The sequence below is a fragment of the Oenanthe melanoleuca genome, chromosome 2 (assembly GCF_029582105.1).
Source record: "Oenanthe melanoleuca isolate GR-GAL-2019-014 chromosome 2, OMel1.0, whole genome shotgun sequence".
In the NCBI taxonomy this organism is placed as follows: Eukaryota; Metazoa; Chordata; class Aves; order Passeriformes; family Muscicapidae; genus Oenanthe; species Oenanthe melanoleuca.
The window spans coordinates 147,788,128-147,803,902 of NC_079335.1; the positions used below are offsets into that span (position 1 = coordinate 147,788,128).

Genomic DNA, 15,775 nt, shown 5'->3' on the forward strand with positions numbered 1-15,775 from the left:
GCCCTGCAGATAAACTCGCTTTATTTTAGTAGCAAAGAGCTGAAAAAGTCAGTTCTACCTGGAGTCAAATAGAGTGGGGCTGGGGGCCGGGGGGCCCCCGCCCCCCTCACGCCTTGTTGAGGGTCCAGAGGGGGTCGAGCATGCTGAGGGGGTCGTCGCTGGGCCGGGGGCCCCGGAGCCCCTCGCCCGGCTGCGCCTGCAGGAAGTTCTGCTTGTTCATGCGCTGCTTGCCCTTGAGGGACGCGTCCAGGCTGAAGGCCTCGGGCGTCAGCGAGGCCAGCAGCTCCAGCGAGGAGGAGGAGGAGGCTGGGGGGGCGGCGGGGGGCTCTGCCGGCCCCTCGGGGCTCTCTCCCCCCACGTGGTTGCTGCTCTCAGCGTCGCCCGCTGGCTCGGGGAGGGGCGGCCCCGGGGCGGGGGGCTCGGGCTCGGGGGCACCGACACCATCCACGACGCCATCAGCGATCACCGGCGGCACCTCGGGATCGGCGGCGTCCGGAGCGGGGCCGGGATCCGCCCCCCAGCCCTCCCCGGGCTCCGCGCTGGGCCCCCCCGGCTTGATGCTGAGCTTGGCGATGGTGGCCTGGATGGAGCTGATGGGAACGTCCCCCCCCAGCACCAGGTCCTGCGGGTCCTGCTGGAAGTAGAGCTGGGGGAGAGCGGCGCCGTGAGCCTGGGAGCGGCAGAGCTCCCCAGAACCCCCGCACCCCCGAGACCCACCTTGGGCGAGGTGCTGTTGGGGGGCTTGGCCAGGCTGGGGCCGCCCACGCCGTGGCGCAGCAGCACCTGCTCGGCGTGCAGCAGCACGGCCTCGAAGCAGAACTTGAGGTGCAGCTGCCGAGGAAGGAGGGGCAGGGTGAGGCCGGGGGTGCAGCCCCTGCCCCGCGCCCCCCGGCCGCAGCCCGCGGTACCTTCTCCTGCAGCATGTGCTTGCGCTGCTGCCGCATGCGCCTCACCAGCTGCGCCAGCTCCGGGATGCCGTTCCCGGCCTCCACCTCCTGCACGGCCGCGTACAGCAGGCAGAAGGCGCCGGTGCGGCCCACGCCGGAGCTGCGGAGAGACCCCCGGCCGTGACACACCCCGGAGACGGGGGAGCCCCTCTGCCCCGCCCGGGGCGGCCCCCGGCCCCGCTCACCTGCAGTGCACCACCACGGGGGTGTGCAGCGGGCGCTGGTGCAGGTAATGGCCGTGCACCTCCTGGATGAAGCGCAGCAGGCTCCCCTTGCTGTCGGGCAGGCCCCTGCGGGACGGGGACACTCGCTGGGGGGTCTGCACTGCACAAAGACCCTCCCCAGCTCCGGAGCCGCGGTCCCAGAACCGCCCCTACAGATCAGGGTCCCCCAAGCCCCCCACGTACAGCTCAGGCCAGGAGGTGAACTGCAGGTGGGCCACGGTGCGCTTGAGGCTCTGGTCTCGGTACTGCAGCGTCAGCATCCGCTCCACGTGCGTGGGGGTGACCCGCAGGCTGGTGAGCACCACGGTCAGCGGGCCCTGGGCCACGGGCTGGCCCCGCTCCGAAGGGAAGTACCGCAGCACCTTCTGCAGGGACGGGCGTCAGCACAGCCTGCGAGTGCCTGGGGCCACCCGCCCGCGGGACCCCGCCCCGGGGCAGCACGCACCTTGTCCAGCTCCTGCTCGGACACCAGCATGACCACCACGGACACCTTCTGCTCGTAGATCATGAGCCAGAAGTCGGCGGCGGTGCCGAGCAGCGGGGCCTGGGTGGCGATGAGGGCGGGGCAGTACGGGGACAGGTCCTCCACGCGGCTGGCGTTGATGTAGTCGTCCTTGCCCGAGCGCAGCACCACGCGGTTGCGGTCGTAGGGCATGATGTCCTGGTGCCGGTTCTTCATGGAGTAGCAGCGGGCGATGGCGATGGAGCGCTGCCGCGCGTCGCGCTCCTGCGCCTCCTGCAGCTCCTTCCAGAGCGCGTCCAGCTCGGAGCCGCCGCCGGGCGCGGGCCGCTCCAGCCGCTCGGCCTGGGCGCGGAACCGCTCCAGCTGCGCCAGCAGCCGCCGGACGCGCTCGGGCTCCGCATACGGGTCGGCCTCGATCAGCTGCACGGCCCGCGGCCGCTGCCCCTCCTGCGGGCCCGCTTTGGTGGGCTGCAGCAGCCCCCCGGGCGCGGCCGAGCCGCCGGGCTGGCTCTCGGGGCTGGAGGACAGCAGGTCGGCGGGGCAGGGGCTCTGCCGCGGGAACGGCGCGTCCGCGGAGCCCGGCGGGGGAAGCGCGGGGGGAGCCCGCGGGGCCGGGGGCTGCACGGGCAGCGCCGGGGACGGGGACGGCGCCGGGGACGGCACCAGCGGGCCCGGGACCACCACGGGAGAAGGGGCCTGGCTGGGCGGGGCGGGCGCGGGGGGACACAGGGCCATGGTCCCGGGGGGCAGCTGAGCGCCGGGGGGCGCCGGGCTGGGGCAGAAGGGCAGCGCGGGGGAGCCGGGGGGCACCGGCTGCAGCCCCCCCAGGGGCGGGGGGCCGCTCGGGACAGAGGTCCTGGGGAAGGGCACGGCCCCCGGGTGTGGGGCCAGCCCCGCGGGGGGCAGCGGGTCCTGCCCGGGGAGCTGGTAGAGCTGGGGGGGCAGCGGGGCCCCCGCTCCGGGGAAGGGCTGCTGGGGGAACTGGGCCGGGGCGGGCAGGGGCACCCGGGGGGGCTGCGGGAAGGGCAGAGGGGCCTGGGCTCGGCCCGGGGGCAGGAAGGGACCCGGGGGGAACTGCTGGGGACCCTGGGCGAAGGCGGGCGGGGGCTGTGCCGGGGGAAAGGGGGCCTGAGCCGGGGCCCCGAAGGGCTGAACCCCCCCCGCGCTGTACGGGAACGGCGCCGGGGGCGCCCCCGGGCGCTGGGCGGGCAGGAAGGGGCCCGGGGGTCCCCGGGGGGGCACGGAGCAGCTGGGGATGGGCGCCTGCACGCTGTCCACCGTGGTGGTGGCCGGGCGAGTGCCCGGGGGCTCGTGGCCCCCCAGCCCCGGCTGCGCACCCGCGGGCACGGGCGGGCGGAGCGGGCCGGGGGCTGGGCCGGGGGCCGGGCCCAGGCCGTAGGCGGGGGTGGGCAGGGGGCCGTGCTGGGGGGACGAGCGCGGGGGCGGCACGTGGGGGGCGCCCCCAAAGCCGGGCTGTGCCGGGGGGGCGCGGATCAGGGGCGCGGCCGGGAAGAGCTGCGGGGCGGCGGAGCTGGGGGCCGGCCCGGCCGGGGCCGAGGGCTGCAGGAGCTGCGCCGGGACCCCCCCCGGGACCCCCCCCGGGACCGCCCCCGCGGGAGCGAACGCACCGGGCACGGCCGGAGCCCCGGGCAGGCGGTAGTGCCCCGGGAAGTGGGGCGTGGGGGCCAGGGGGGGCAGCGGCGCGCTGGCCACCCCCCCTGGCAGCATGTAGGGCTCGGGGGGCCGCAGCCCCCCGGCCAGGGCGGCCAGCGCCGGCGGGGGCAGCGGGCCCAGGGGCGCGGGCAGCAGCTCCGGGGGGAGGCTCCGCAGCTCCTCCGGCAGCTCCGGCAGCACCAGCGAGCCCAGCTCGGCCTCGGCAGCCCCGGCCTCGTCCAGCGGCTTCTTCTGCAGGGGGGGCTTGGGCGCCGTGGGCCGGGGGGGCGGCTGCTTCTTCAGCTCCCTGGGGAGGGGGCGCAGGGGGCTCAGTGTGGGGCTGGGGGCTCCCCCCGTGCCCCCAGAGCACACCCGCAGCTCCCACAGCCCCTCCCCACGCGGGGTCTCCGCCCCGTGCCCACCCACCTCTCCAGCAGCTGCTGCCGCTGCGCCTCGCTGGCCTGGCACGCCGCCCGTGCCCGCTCCAGCAGCGCCGCCGCCTTCCCCTCCAGGTCCGTGTAGAAATCCTTCCCCTCCTGGCACTTCTTCATCAGGTCCTCATAGGCCTCGTAGGAGGCCACCAGGGTCTGCACGGTCGTGTTCCACCTGGGGCAGGGGACAAAGGGCTCGGTGGGACACAGTGTCAGGTAAAGGTGGCACTCAGGGCACAGAGGGGATCAGTGGGACACAGTGCCAGGTAAAGGTGGCACCCAGGGCACACAGGGACACAGTGCCAGGTAAACATGGCACCCAGGGCACCCGGGGCTCAGTGTCAGGTAAAGGTGGCACTCAGGGCACAGAGGGGATCAGTGGGACTCAGTGCCAGGTAAAGGTGGCACCCAGGGCACCCGGGGCTCAGTGTCAGGTAAAGGTGGCACCTTTGGGACGCTCCAGTCCCCGCTGGGATGGGCACAAGGACAGGACACACCAGCCCAGCCCCAGCAGTGGGGTGGGACAGGAGCTGGGGTGGCCCCACAGCTGTCCCAGGGCACTGGGACCCCCAGGGCAGGGAGCCCCTCACTCACTTGTGCTCCACCTCGGCCAGGCCCTTGCGCACGGCCGCGTACTTGACATTGGCGTCGGTCAGAGCCTTGAGCACGTTCTCCTGGGCAGCCAGGTTCTGCTCCAGGTACACCTTGAGCTGGTCGTACTTCTTCAGCTGCTCCTCAAAGAGCTTCTGCGGGGACAGGGGCGGGTCGGCGGGGCCGGGGACAGGGCGGGGCTGGGGACAGGGCAGGGCTCAGGACAGGGCGGGGCTCAGGACAGGGCGGGGCTCAGGACAGGGCGGGGCTCAGGACAGGCCGGTCCCCGGTCGGACACAACGCTGTCCCCAGCCCCACCTTCATCTCGGAGCGGTCCGTGGTGACCAGCGAGGTGGTGATGTCGTCCTTCTGGATCATCTCCCGCAGCTGCTGCTCCAGGGACGTGCGCTGGTCCCGCATCTCCTGCACCTTGGCCAGGATCCGCTTCAGGTTCTGCAGCACCTGTTTGTCGTCTGGGGGTGGGGCGGGGTCAGGGCCGGTCCCGAGGAACCGCGGGGACCCGCGGGGCGGGAGCGGCAGAGCCAGGCCTGGGCTGGGACAGTCTCTGTCCCCTTTGTCCCCAAGCAGGGGACACTGCACGATCCCTGGGGACAACCCCCACCCCACTGACACGGGCGGTGCCAGCACCAGGTGACACACGGGGACCCTCAGGGGGGCACAGAGGGGCACAGCCCAGCTGGGGGCACTGCCAGTCCCTGGGGGACACGAGGGGCACAGCCCAGCTGGGGGCACTGCCAGTCCCTGGGGGACACGAGGGGCACAGCCCAGCCTCCCCCAGCCCGGGGGGCACTGGCAGCCCCCAGGGCAGGACTCACCTTCGGACAGGCTGGGGCTGGGCAGCGCAGCCCGCACCTGCTCCAGGGGCCCGCCCAGCAGGCGCAGGTTGCCCAGGTGCAGGTTCATGGCCCGGTGCAGCTCGGTGTTGGTGAAACTCGCCTTCTCGTGCAGCTCCAGGTACTTGGAGCACTCCTTGCTGACCTCAGCCAGCCCCGGGGGGGAGCCTGGTGCGGGCGGGGCCCTCCCCAGCAGCTCCTGCAGCTTCTGCTCCTGCGCCTCGTCCTCCTCCAGCAGGGCCCGGATCTCCTTCAGCGACGCCTCCACGTCGGTGAAGACCCCCGAGAGCACTGGGGGGACACGGGGGGCTGCTGGGGGTGGGGCCAGCTCCTGCCTGCCCCAGGAATGGGCCTGGCTGTGGGCAGCCAGAGGCAGGGGCACGGCAGCCCTGGCAGTGGGATGCTGCACTCCTGGGCACCCTTGGATGGGAGAGGGGTGACCCCAAGGGAACACAGGGAACGTGCTGGGGGGTTCAGGAATTTATGCCAGTACAGAACCAGCCATTGGTGAGAACATTCCCAACACCTGGGGCAGGGAGTGATGCTGGCCCCCAGGACCCCAGCCCTGGGCAGGGAGCAGTGCCAGTCCTAAGTGGGGAGCAGGGCCAGCCCCAGCCCCAGGCAGGGATCTGTGCCAGTCCCCAGTCCCAGGCAGGGGTCAGCCCCAGCCCCCAGCTCTGGGCAGGGGTCAGCCCCCAGCTCTGGGCAGGGGTCAGCCCCCAGCCCCAGCCCCAGCCCCAGGCAGGGATCAGCCCCAGCCCCAGCCCCCAGCCCCAGGCAGGGGTCAGCCCCAGCCCCCAGCCCCAGGCAGGGATCAGCCCCAGCCCCCAGTCCCAGACAGGGGTCAGCCCCAGGCAGGGATCAGCCCCAGCCCCTAGCTCTGGGCAGGGGTCAGTTCCAGCCCCAGGCAGTGCCAGCCCCAGCCCCAGGCAGTGCCAGCCCCAGCCCCAGGCAGTGCCAGCCCCAGCCCCAGCCCCAGGCAGGGATCAGCCCCAGCCCCAGCCCCAGGCAGTGCCAGCCCCAGCCCCAGGCAGTGCCAGCCCCAGCCCCAGGCAGGGATCAGCCCCAGCCCCCAGTCCCAGGCAGGGATCAGCCCCAGCCCCCAGCCCCAGGCAGTGCCAGCCCCAGCCCCAGGCAGTGCCAGCCCCAGCCCCTAGCTCTGGGCAGGGATCAGCCCCAGCCCCAGGCAGTGCCAGCCCCAGCCCCAGCCCCAGGCAGTGCCAGCCCCAGCCCCAGGCAGTGCCAGCCCCAGCCCAGGGCGCTCACCCTGCATGGACTGGACCAGGCTGCGGACGGTGTCGGGGCGCACGCTGAGCGCAGCGCATTTCTCCATCAGCACGGCAGGGATGTGGCTGTACATGTCCAGGTTGTCCACAGTCTCGGGGTCCAGCTGCATGGAGTCCATGAACTGGCTGTGGGACACAGAGGGGCCCCTCAGGGGTGGCAGTGTGCCCCCAGCACAGGCTCAGGAGCAGAGGGGGGTTCCATGGGCAGAAGGGCCGGGCCCTCACGTACTCCAGCACTTCGTTCTTGGCTTCGATCTTGGCCATCACATCCCGCAGCAGTTTGGCCTTTTCCTCGCTGGGATGGGACAGAACAGAACAGAACAGAATAGAACAGAACAGAACATTCCAGGGGTGCAGGGAAACACCCACCAGGCTGCACACCCCCAGCTCCATCCATCCCATTATCCCATCCCATCCCATCATCCCATCCCTGTATCCCATTATCCCATCCCATTATCCCATCCCATCCCTGTATCCCATCATCCCATCCCTGTATCCCATCCCTGTATCCCATTATCCCATCCCATTATCCCATCCTATTATCCCATCCCATCCCTGTATCCCACCATCCCACCCCACACCTGTAGAGGGACGAGGCCTCGTGGGCAGCCATGGGCACCAGCTTGGCGAAGATGTCGGGGCCGGTGACCGCGGGGTCCGTGGGGTTGACGGGCAGAGCCTTCACCAGGGGGGCACCTGGGGGGCACAGGGACACAGGCCAGGCTGGCACCACTCCCAGCAGAGCAGTGCCAGCACATCCCTGTCCCCAGGCCCCCCAGACCTTTGACAGACTGCAGAGTGTCCAGCGCAGGCACGGCCTCGTGGTAGATGAAGTCGTTGTCCTTTTTGGCTGAGTTGTACCTGGGGGTGGGAAGTGATGCTGGGACAGAAGGAGCAGGTGCCATTCCCAGCTCCTGATGGGCTCAGCCCCCCGGCTCTCCTGGGGGTGCTCCAGCAGTTCCCACAGCACTCCATGCCCTGGGCTCTGGATCGCTCCCCAGGCTCCCCATCCACCACCATTCCCACCCCTGGAACAGCAGGGACACCCCTGGGCACCCCCAGACTCACTTCCCACCCCTGGAACAGCAGGGACACCCCTGAGGCACCCCCAGACTCACTTCCCACCCCTGGAACAGCAGGGACACACCCTGGGCACCCCCAGACTCACTTCCCACCCCTGGAACAGCAGGGACACACCCTGGGCACCCCCAGACTCAATTCCCACCCCTGGAACAGCAGGGACACCCCTGGGGCACCCCCAGACTCAATTCCCACCCCTGGAACAGCAGGGACACACCCTGGGCACCCCCAGACTCACTTCCCACCCCTGGAACAGCAGGGACACACCCTGGGCACCCCCAGACTCACTTCCCACCCCTGGAACAGCAGGGACACACCCTGGGCACCCCCAGACTCAATTCCCACCCCTGGAACAGCAGGGACACACCCTGGGCACCCCCAGACTCACTTCCCACCCCTGGAACAGCAGGGACACACCCTGGGCACCCCCAGACTCACGTCCCACCCCTGGAACAGCAGGGACACACCCTGGGCACCCCCAGACTCACTTCCCACCGATGACATCCATGGTGAACCTCAGAGCTTCCTGCACGGTTTCAGGCTGGCCCTGTGGGATTCAGAGTGGGATTTGCTGTCTGAGCTGGCCCAGAGCAGCCTGGAGGCAGCTGAGCCTCTGACACTGACCCCAAACCTCCTCCTCCTCCTCCTCCTCCTCCTCGGGCAGCCCCAGCCCCACAGCAGGAACCCACCTTGGCCAGCTTGATGGCTTCATTGAGCTTGTCCAGAGCACTCTGGAAGTAGATGACCTGGGGGAGAGCAGGAACTGGGTCAGCACAGGAGGCACGGTCCTGGCCTGGCTGCACAGGGACACCAGAGCTTCCCCAGAGCAGCCAGGTCCTGGCAGGACACAGGACATGGCTGTGGACACCCAGCCCCCTGCCAGGACCAGGAGCCAGAGGCTGGAGTGGATGCAATGGGATGACACAGCCCCACTCACCCTCTCCCCAAACTTCTGCTGCTCCTCAGCCTGCTTCCCCATGTGCAGCTGGAAGAAAACTGGGATCAGAGCTCTGGAACTCCAGGGAGAGCTTTGAGGGGGGGAAGAAAACCCCAGGGAGAGGCAGGAGCTGGGGTGGGAGCACAGGGAGAGCCCCCAGCCCCAGTTCCCCCCACTCACATGGGCCACAGCAGCAAAGTAATAGATTTTCATCTGAACCAGCTTCTTCCAGTCCTTCTGGATCTTGCCCAGCAGCGAGGCTGTCTCTGAGTTCTCCAGTGCCCGGCAGGCCTCCTTGTAGTAATCCACCACCTGTGGGGAGGCACAGGGACAGCCCCAGAGCTGCAGCTGCCAGGGAAGCAGGGCAGGGCAGGGCAGCCACCAGCCCAAGGGCTCAGATCACTGCAGAAATGGTTGGGGGAGCCAGAGACAGCGACTGCCACCAGTCCAGGCTGCCCCAAGCCCCTCCAGCCTGGCCTGGGCACTGCCTCAGCTGCTCTGGGACTCCATCCCAGTCCCTCACCCACCTCACAGCCAGCAATCCCTGCCCAGTGCTCCCCCATCTCCCCTGTGGCACTGGGGGCTGCTCCCCGTGTCCTGAGCTGCCCAAAGCCCAGAGCAGTGGCAGCAGCTCCTGAGCTCACCTGGGCACTGATCCGAGCCACCAGGAAGCTCTTCCTGTTGTCCAGCATGGATTTCTCCAGGAGACACTCCTGAGCCTGGCCCTGCCAGCACAGCAGAGTCAGTGTCCCAGCCCTGGGGACAGCCCAGAGCCTGGCAGCTGCCCCTGGCTCCAGCCCCAAGGGCTGGAGGGGCACAGGGATTGCCAGCCCAGGAATGGATGTTGGAACCCTAAAAATTTTTATATTTTCTTAAATTTAACTTTTTAAAGTTTTAAAATATAATAATATATATAAAACAAGATAAAAGTTTTAGAACAAAAAACAGTCCTTCTTCTTCATGAGTCTAAGTGCTATTATACAATTAAATTATAAAGTCCATATTGGATTAGTTATAGAAGTTATGAAAACCACAAGTGATTAGCTATTAAGTTAAAAGTAGAAATAATTTAAGTGTCATTTCTTAATTAAACAGTTTATTCTTAAAAAACCTTGTAAAAAAATAAAACTCCACTTTCAATTTGTTAACTTAAAATACTATAAAACTCACAGTTTGTGAAACTATAACATAACTAAAAATTAATAAACATCTAAATCCAAACAAAAATGCTGTCTAACACATTTAATCTCAATCCTAGTAAAAAATAAAAATGCTGAGCCTTCCCTGATCACCCAGTGCCTCCCAAAATCTCCTTCCCCCCACCCTGGGGACCCTGACCCCACAAAGAACCCCCTGGGGACACAGGGGCCAGCAGCCCCCCAGAGCCCTGGAGGGGTCCCAGTGCCCCCAGTGGGTACCAGCATGAGGTTGATGTTGAGGCTGAGGATCTGGTGGCTCATGTCCACGCTGTACGAGTGGGGGAAGTGATCCCTCAGGTAGGTGAAGGCACCAGCAGCACACTGGAAGTGGGTGCAGGAAACCTTCATGCCCTGAGGGGATGGAATTGTTGGGCTTGGAAAAGACTCCCAGATCAGCAAGGCCAGCCCTGATGGTGTCCCCAGGTGCCACATGCACAGGGCTGTGAAATCCCCGCAGGGATGGGGCTGCACCCTGCCCTGGCAGCTGGGCCAGGCTGGGCAGCCCATTCCAGGAAGGGATTTTCCCAGTTTCCACCCTGAGCCTGCCCTGCCCAGCCTGGGGCTGTTCCCTCTCCTGTCCCTGTCCCTGCAGCAGAGCCCTGTCCCCCACTGTTCCCTCCCTCAGCCCCTCCAGCCCCTCAGTGTCCTGTACCTGGACACCCCAACCTGTCCCCAGCTCCAGGGGGACAGTGCCCAGCACAGGGACAGTCCCTGCCCTGTCACAGCCAGCTGGCCCTGCCCAGGTGCCACCTGTGCCCCGAGGGGTGCTCACCTCCTCGGACACTCGCTTGTCCATGGCTCCCAGCATGGAGTGCAGAGCTCCTGTGGGGACAGGGGCTCAGTGGGGCAGGGACCCCCCAGCAGCCCTGGGAATGGGGGCTGGCACAGGGAGCCCCAGAGCTGCAGCAATCCCAGAGCTCACCCAGGTTGTAGAGGACACAGGCCTGCTCATACTTGATGTCCTCGTGTGTCACTGCCTTGCCCGAGAAGATCTCAGTCCTGGGGGAAGGGGGCAATGAGGGATTCCCCCAGGAGGAGGAGTTACTGGCAGCCCCTTCCCCAAGGGTCCCCAGGACTCCCCTGTGCAGGACCCCATTCCCCAAGGATCCCCAGGGCAGGACCTCACCCCCCAAAGGTCCCCTGGGATCCCCCTGTGCCACCCCAGGCAGGAGCACATTCCCCAGGATGTGACTGTTCACCCCTGTGCCACCCCAGGCAGGACACTGTCATCCCCCAGGGTCCCCTGGGATCCCCCTGTGCCACCCCAGGCAGGAGCACATTCCCCAGGGGCTCCTGGAGCAGCCCCTCCCCAGGGAATGGCCATGGCACATCCTGCCTGGCTCAACCCTCCATTCCAGGACCTCCACCCCAGATCCACCACCCCAGGATCCCCAGTCCCCATCCCAGTCTCCCACTCCAGGATCTCCATCCCAATCCCCATCTCAGTCCCGCATCCCAGCCCCCAGATCCCCACCCTAGATCCCCATCCCAGATCACCCATTCCCAGTCTCCAGATCCCCCATTCCCCATCCCCAGATCCCCCATTCCCAGATCCCCCATTCCCCATTCCCAGATCCCCCATCCCCAGATCCCCCATTCCCAGATCCCCAGATCCCCCATTCCCATTCCCAGATCCCCCATTCCCCATCCCCAGATCCCCCATTCCCCATCCCCAGATCCCCCATTCCCAGATCCCCAGACCCCCCATCCCCAGATCCCCCACTCCCCATCCCCAGATCCCCCATTCCCAGTCCCCAGATCCCCCATCCCCAGATCCCCCATTCCCAGATCCCCCATTCCCCATCCCCAGATCCCCCATTCCCAGATCCCCCATTCCCCATCCCCAGATCCCCCATTCCCCATCCCCAGATCCCCCATTCCCAGATCCCCAGATCCCCCATTCCCAGATCCCCCATTCCCATTCCCAGATCCCCCATTCCCAGTCCCCAGATCCCCCATCCCCAGATCCCCCATTCCCAGATCCCCAGATCCCCCATTCCCCATCCCCAGATCCCCCATCCCCAGATCCCCATTCCCATCCCCAGATCCCCCATCCCCATTCCCAGACCCCCACCCCCTCACCAGGTGACGGGCACAGCCGCCTCCTGGCCGTGCCCCATGGGGATGCGGCTCTGCAGGAAGTGCAGCTGCCCCAGGTACTTGCGCAGGGTGCTGCAGCCCTCGAAGTCCCTGGGGACACTGACGGCGCTCTGGGAGGGACAGGGGAGAGAGAGGGGACAGCTCTGGGGACAGCTGCAGGCAGGGACAGCAGCATCCTGCTGCGAGGCTGCTGGAAAACCTCGGCAGCGGCTGTGATCTACCCTAAAACAGCCTGAGGGAGCGGCTGTGATCTACCCTAAAACAGCCTGAGGGAGCGGCTGTGATCTCCCAAAAACAGCCTGAGGCAGCGGCTGTGATCTACCAAAAACAACTGAGGGAGCGGCTGTGATCTCCCAAAAACAGCCTGAGGGAGCGGCTGTGATCTACCAAAAAACAACTGAGGGAGCGGCTGTGATCTCCCAAAAACAGTCTGAAGGAGCGGCTGTGATCTACCAAAAACAGCCTGAGGGAGCGGCTGTGATCTACCAAAAACAGTCTGAGGGAGCGGCTGTGATCTCCCAAAAACAGCCTGAGGGAGCGGCTGTGATCTCCCAAAAACAACTGAGGGAGCGGCTGTGATCTACCAAACACAGCCTGAGGGAGCGGCTGTGATCTCCCAAAAACAGCCTGAGGGAGCGGCTGTGATCTCCCAAAAACAGCCTGAGGGAGCGGCTGTGATCTCCCAAAACAACTGAGGGAGCGGCTGTGATCTCCCAAAAACAACTGAGGGAGCGGCTGTGATCTCCCAAAAACAACTGAGGGAGTGGCTGTGATCTCCCAAAAAACAGCCTGAGGCAGCAGCTGTGATCTACCAAAAAACAGTCTGAGGGAGCGGCTGTGATCTCCCAAAACAACTGAGGGAGCGGCTGTGATCTCCCAAAAACAACTGAGGGAGCGGCTGTGATCTCCCAAAACCAGCCTGAGGGAGCGGCTGTGATCTCCCAAAAACAGCCTGAGGGAGCGGCTGTGATCTCCCAAAACAGCCTGAGGGAGCGGCTGTGATCTCCCAAAAACAGCCTGAGGGAGCGGCTGTGATCTCCCAAAAACAACTGAGGGAGCGGCTGTGATCTCCCAAAACCAGCCTGAGGGAGCGGCTGTGATCTCCCAAAACCAGCTGAGGGAGCGGCTGTGATCTCCCAAAAACAACTGAGGGAGCGGCTGTGATCTCCCAAAAACAACTGAGGGAGCGGCTGTGATCTCCCAAAACCAGCCTGAGGGAGCGGCTGTGATCTCCCAAAACCAGCTGAGGGAGCGGCTGTGATCTCCCAAAAACAACTGAGGGAGCGGCTGTGATCTCCCAAAACCAGCTGAGGGAGCGGCTGTGATCTCCCAAAAACAACTGAGGGAGCGGCTGTGATCTCCCAAAAACAACTGAGGGAGCGGCTGTGATCTCCCAAAACCAGCTGAGGGAGCGGCTGTGATCTCCCAAAACCAGCCTGAGGGAGCGGCTGTGATCTCCCAAAAACAGTCTGAGGGAGCGGCTGTGATCTCCCAAAAACAGCCCGAGGCACCGCCCCCGCCCCGGGGATCGGCAGAGCCCCCCAGGGACCCCTCACCTGCCGGAGCAGCTCCAGCTTCCGCAGCTCCTCGTTGTAGCTCTCCGGGTTCTCCCCATAGTTCTTGAGGACAAACTGGGGAGGGGCACGGGGTGAGTGAGGGGCCCGGAGGCCGGTGGGGAGGGGGAACAGCGGGTTGGGCTGGGGGGCAAACGGGGAGGGGCCCCACGGGCACGGGCAGCTCGGGGATGGGAGCGGGGAATGGCTGAGATGGGGAGTGGGAGCGGGAATGGGAGCAGGGGAATGGGATCGGGGAATGGGATCGGGGAATGGCTGAGATAAGGGAGTGGGAGCGGGAATGGGAGCAGGGGAATGGCTGGGATCGGGGAATGGGATCGGGGAACGGCTGGGATCGGGGGAATGGGAGCGGGAATGGGATCGGGGAATGGGATCGGGGAATGGGAGCGGGAATGGCAGTGGGAATGGCTGAGATAGGGGAATTGGATCGGGAATGGGACTGGGAATGGGATCGGGAATGGGAGCGGGGACTGGGATCGGGGAATGGCTGAGGTCGGGGAATGGGATCGGGAATGTGATCGGGGAATGGGAGCAGGGGAATGGCTGGTATTGGGGAATGGGATCGGGGAATGGGATCGGGGAATGGCTGAGGTCGGAACAGGGAGTTACGTGCAGACAGAAGATCCCCCCGGCCCCAAGGTGCGGCCTGTTGGGGACATTGCCTGTGCCCCACCCCCAAAACATCGCGGGGGGAGCGACACAAGGGCCGGGGAGCCCCGAATGCTCCCGATCCGTGAAGGCGGGGCACGGGCAGCGCCGGGCGGGGCGGAGCCTGTTTACAGCGCTAATGAAGTGACTAATTAACCAAACCCCGCGGGGGCGGCAGCGACACGGGGCTCCGGGAACGGGGGTCCCCGTCCTGGTCCAGCCCCCCACGGCCCCAGGGACCCCTCAAACATCCTCACCGCCACCCCAGCGGCGCCCAGACCCTCCCGTCTCCCTTCCCGGCCCTCACGCCCCTCCCAGGCCCCGCCGGCCCTTCCCGGCCCCACCTTCTTGACGGCGGCGTTGAAGGCGAACTCCCCGGCCTCCTTGAGGTCGAGCCAGATCATGGGCATGCGGGGCACGGCCTCCATCCCGGCCCGGCCCGGTCCCGGCGCGATCCCGGCCCCGATCCCGGTACGGCCCGGCCCGCCGGAACCGCGCGCGGGGGCTCACGGGACACCGAGTCCGCACGACACTTCCGGCTCCGTTGCCATGGCGACGCCCCGCCCCTCGCGCCGGTTGCCAAGACGACGCCTCACCCCATAAGAAGGGGTGACCTCTGGCCACGCCCACAGAGGGCGGGACAAGTGCTGTTGCCAAGGAAACGCCTCGCGCGCTGATTGGAGGAGGCGGTGCTGGCATAAAGCCCCGCCCCGATGCGGTTGCTATGGCAACCGGCCATGCCCGCGCCTTTCCCAGCCCTCTCCTATTAGAGTGCCGGTAATTAATTACCGCTAATTAGCCTTCCCCCACCTCCCGCGGCATCCCCAGCGTATTTAGAACACCGGAATGCCTCATTCTCCCCTCAGGGCTGTTCCAACAACGTGGATCAATCGGATGCCTTAAGTTTTAGCTTTCTTAACTCCATATAAAGTGTCACAAGTTCTCCTCCCAGCTCAGTCACACCAATCCTTTTCCAGCCCCAGAACCAAGGACACGCTGCAGCTTCAGCCCCAAAAACTGCAAACAGCAGTGAATTGTGGAGAGAATCTGGGAGGGTGGGACTGCAGAACCTGGAGCTGGGATTGGACAATTAACCCAAATATGTGAATGGACCAAACCTTGTAAAAGTGTGAAAACTCGTGACCACCTTGGGTGGAGGCTCTTGTACTGCCCAAGGTGAATCCTTTAAAAGCCTTTTAATAAATCCCTGCTTTATTCCTTTAACCCTGTGAGCCTCTGAAAGCATCACCAGGAATTTCATCCTACAATATTGATGTATTTAACCCGTTAATGTAACTATCTGCTCCATTAATTTAATTGTTTGAGGCATTAACAGAGCTATTTGATGGGTTCAGTGCTCCTCAGCAGCCTCCAAGATCCCAGCAGGATCACACCAGAGCCCCCTTCCTCCAGCTGGGAACTGCACCCTGGCTCCTCAGCCACTCCACAGGGACTGGGGACACCGGGAAGGGACAAGGGGACACCGGGATCTGGGAACACCAGGACTCAAGGACATTGGGGACAGCAAGTCCAGGTGACCCTGTGGGCCCCTGCTCCCCTGGGGAATCTCTGCTGCAGCACCTGGAGCATCTCCTCCCCTCCCACTCAATCCCTACTTTGATCCCTCTTTATCAGAAAGAAAAAAAGCTCTGGAATCAAAACACGGAAAAACAATGGGTTCATGTTTAATTCTCTGACTTTGGTGCCACTGAACTCTCCTCGTTCTTCCTCAGGAAATGTGCCACGCTGCTCCAGCTTCTCCCTCCATCCTTGGCCACTGGACACACC

The 15,775-nt window shown here is 65.6% G+C and overlaps 2 protein-coding genes across 3 annotated transcripts in view; both read right to left on the bottom strand.

The window, feature by feature from the left end:
- Nucleotides 1-4: 4 nt before the first annotated feature.
- Nucleotides 5-14,492, bottom strand: PTPN23 (protein tyrosine phosphatase non-receptor type 23). Of its 2 annotated transcripts, none has more exons than XM_056485941.1 (25): nucleotides 14,332-14,492; nucleotides 13,322-13,396; nucleotides 11,748-11,875; nucleotides 10,588-10,664; nucleotides 10,438-10,487; nucleotides 9,885-10,016; nucleotides 9,111-9,191; nucleotides 8,647-8,778; nucleotides 8,467-8,514; nucleotides 8,219-8,275; nucleotides 8,018-8,076; nucleotides 7,231-7,310; nucleotides 7,031-7,145; nucleotides 6,679-6,744; nucleotides 6,430-6,575; nucleotides 5,146-5,454; nucleotides 4,628-4,782; nucleotides 4,313-4,464; nucleotides 3,714-3,893; nucleotides 1,617-3,594; nucleotides 1,355-1,536; nucleotides 1,133-1,237; nucleotides 909-1,047; nucleotides 718-831; nucleotides 5-646 (listed from the first exon to the last, which is right to left on the bottom strand). In XM_056485941.1, exons 1-25 carry the CDS (start codon nucleotides 14,413-14,415, stop codon nucleotides 107-109), a joined length of 5,184 nt encoding a protein of 1,727 aa, XP_056341916.1. In that variant the 5' UTR covers nucleotides 14,416-14,492; the 3' UTR covers nucleotides 5-106. The 2 variants fall into 2 exon arrangements, with proteins under 2 accessions (XP_056341916.1, XP_056341918.1); XM_056485943.1 differs by having other exon boundaries at nucleotides 1,617-3,590; nucleotides 3,710-3,893.
- Nucleotides 4,586-15,775, bottom strand: part of RARRES2 (retinoic acid receptor responder 2) — a 107,589-nt gene continuing 96,399 nt past the window's right edge. The window contains exon 5 of the mRNA XM_056485991.1: nucleotides 4,586-4,598. The gene's annotated coding sequence lies outside the window, so the exon portion shown is untranslated. The remainder of the gene's footprint in view (nucleotides 4,599-15,775) is intronic.

Coding starts and splice junctions, on each gene's coding strand:
- PTPN23 (XM_056485941.1), bottom strand. CDS start 14,415: ATGGAGGCCGTGCCCCGCATGCCCATGATCTGGCTCGACCTCAAGGAG. Junction 10,017..10,437: donor ACAAGCGAGTGTCCGAGGAG/GTGAGCACCCCT, acceptor CCATCCCCTCAG/GGCATGAAGGTTTCCTGCAC. Junction 3,894..4,312: donor CTGGCCGAGGTGGAGCACAA/GTGAGTGAGGGG, acceptor CCCCTGCCCCAG/GTGGAACACGACCGTGCAGA.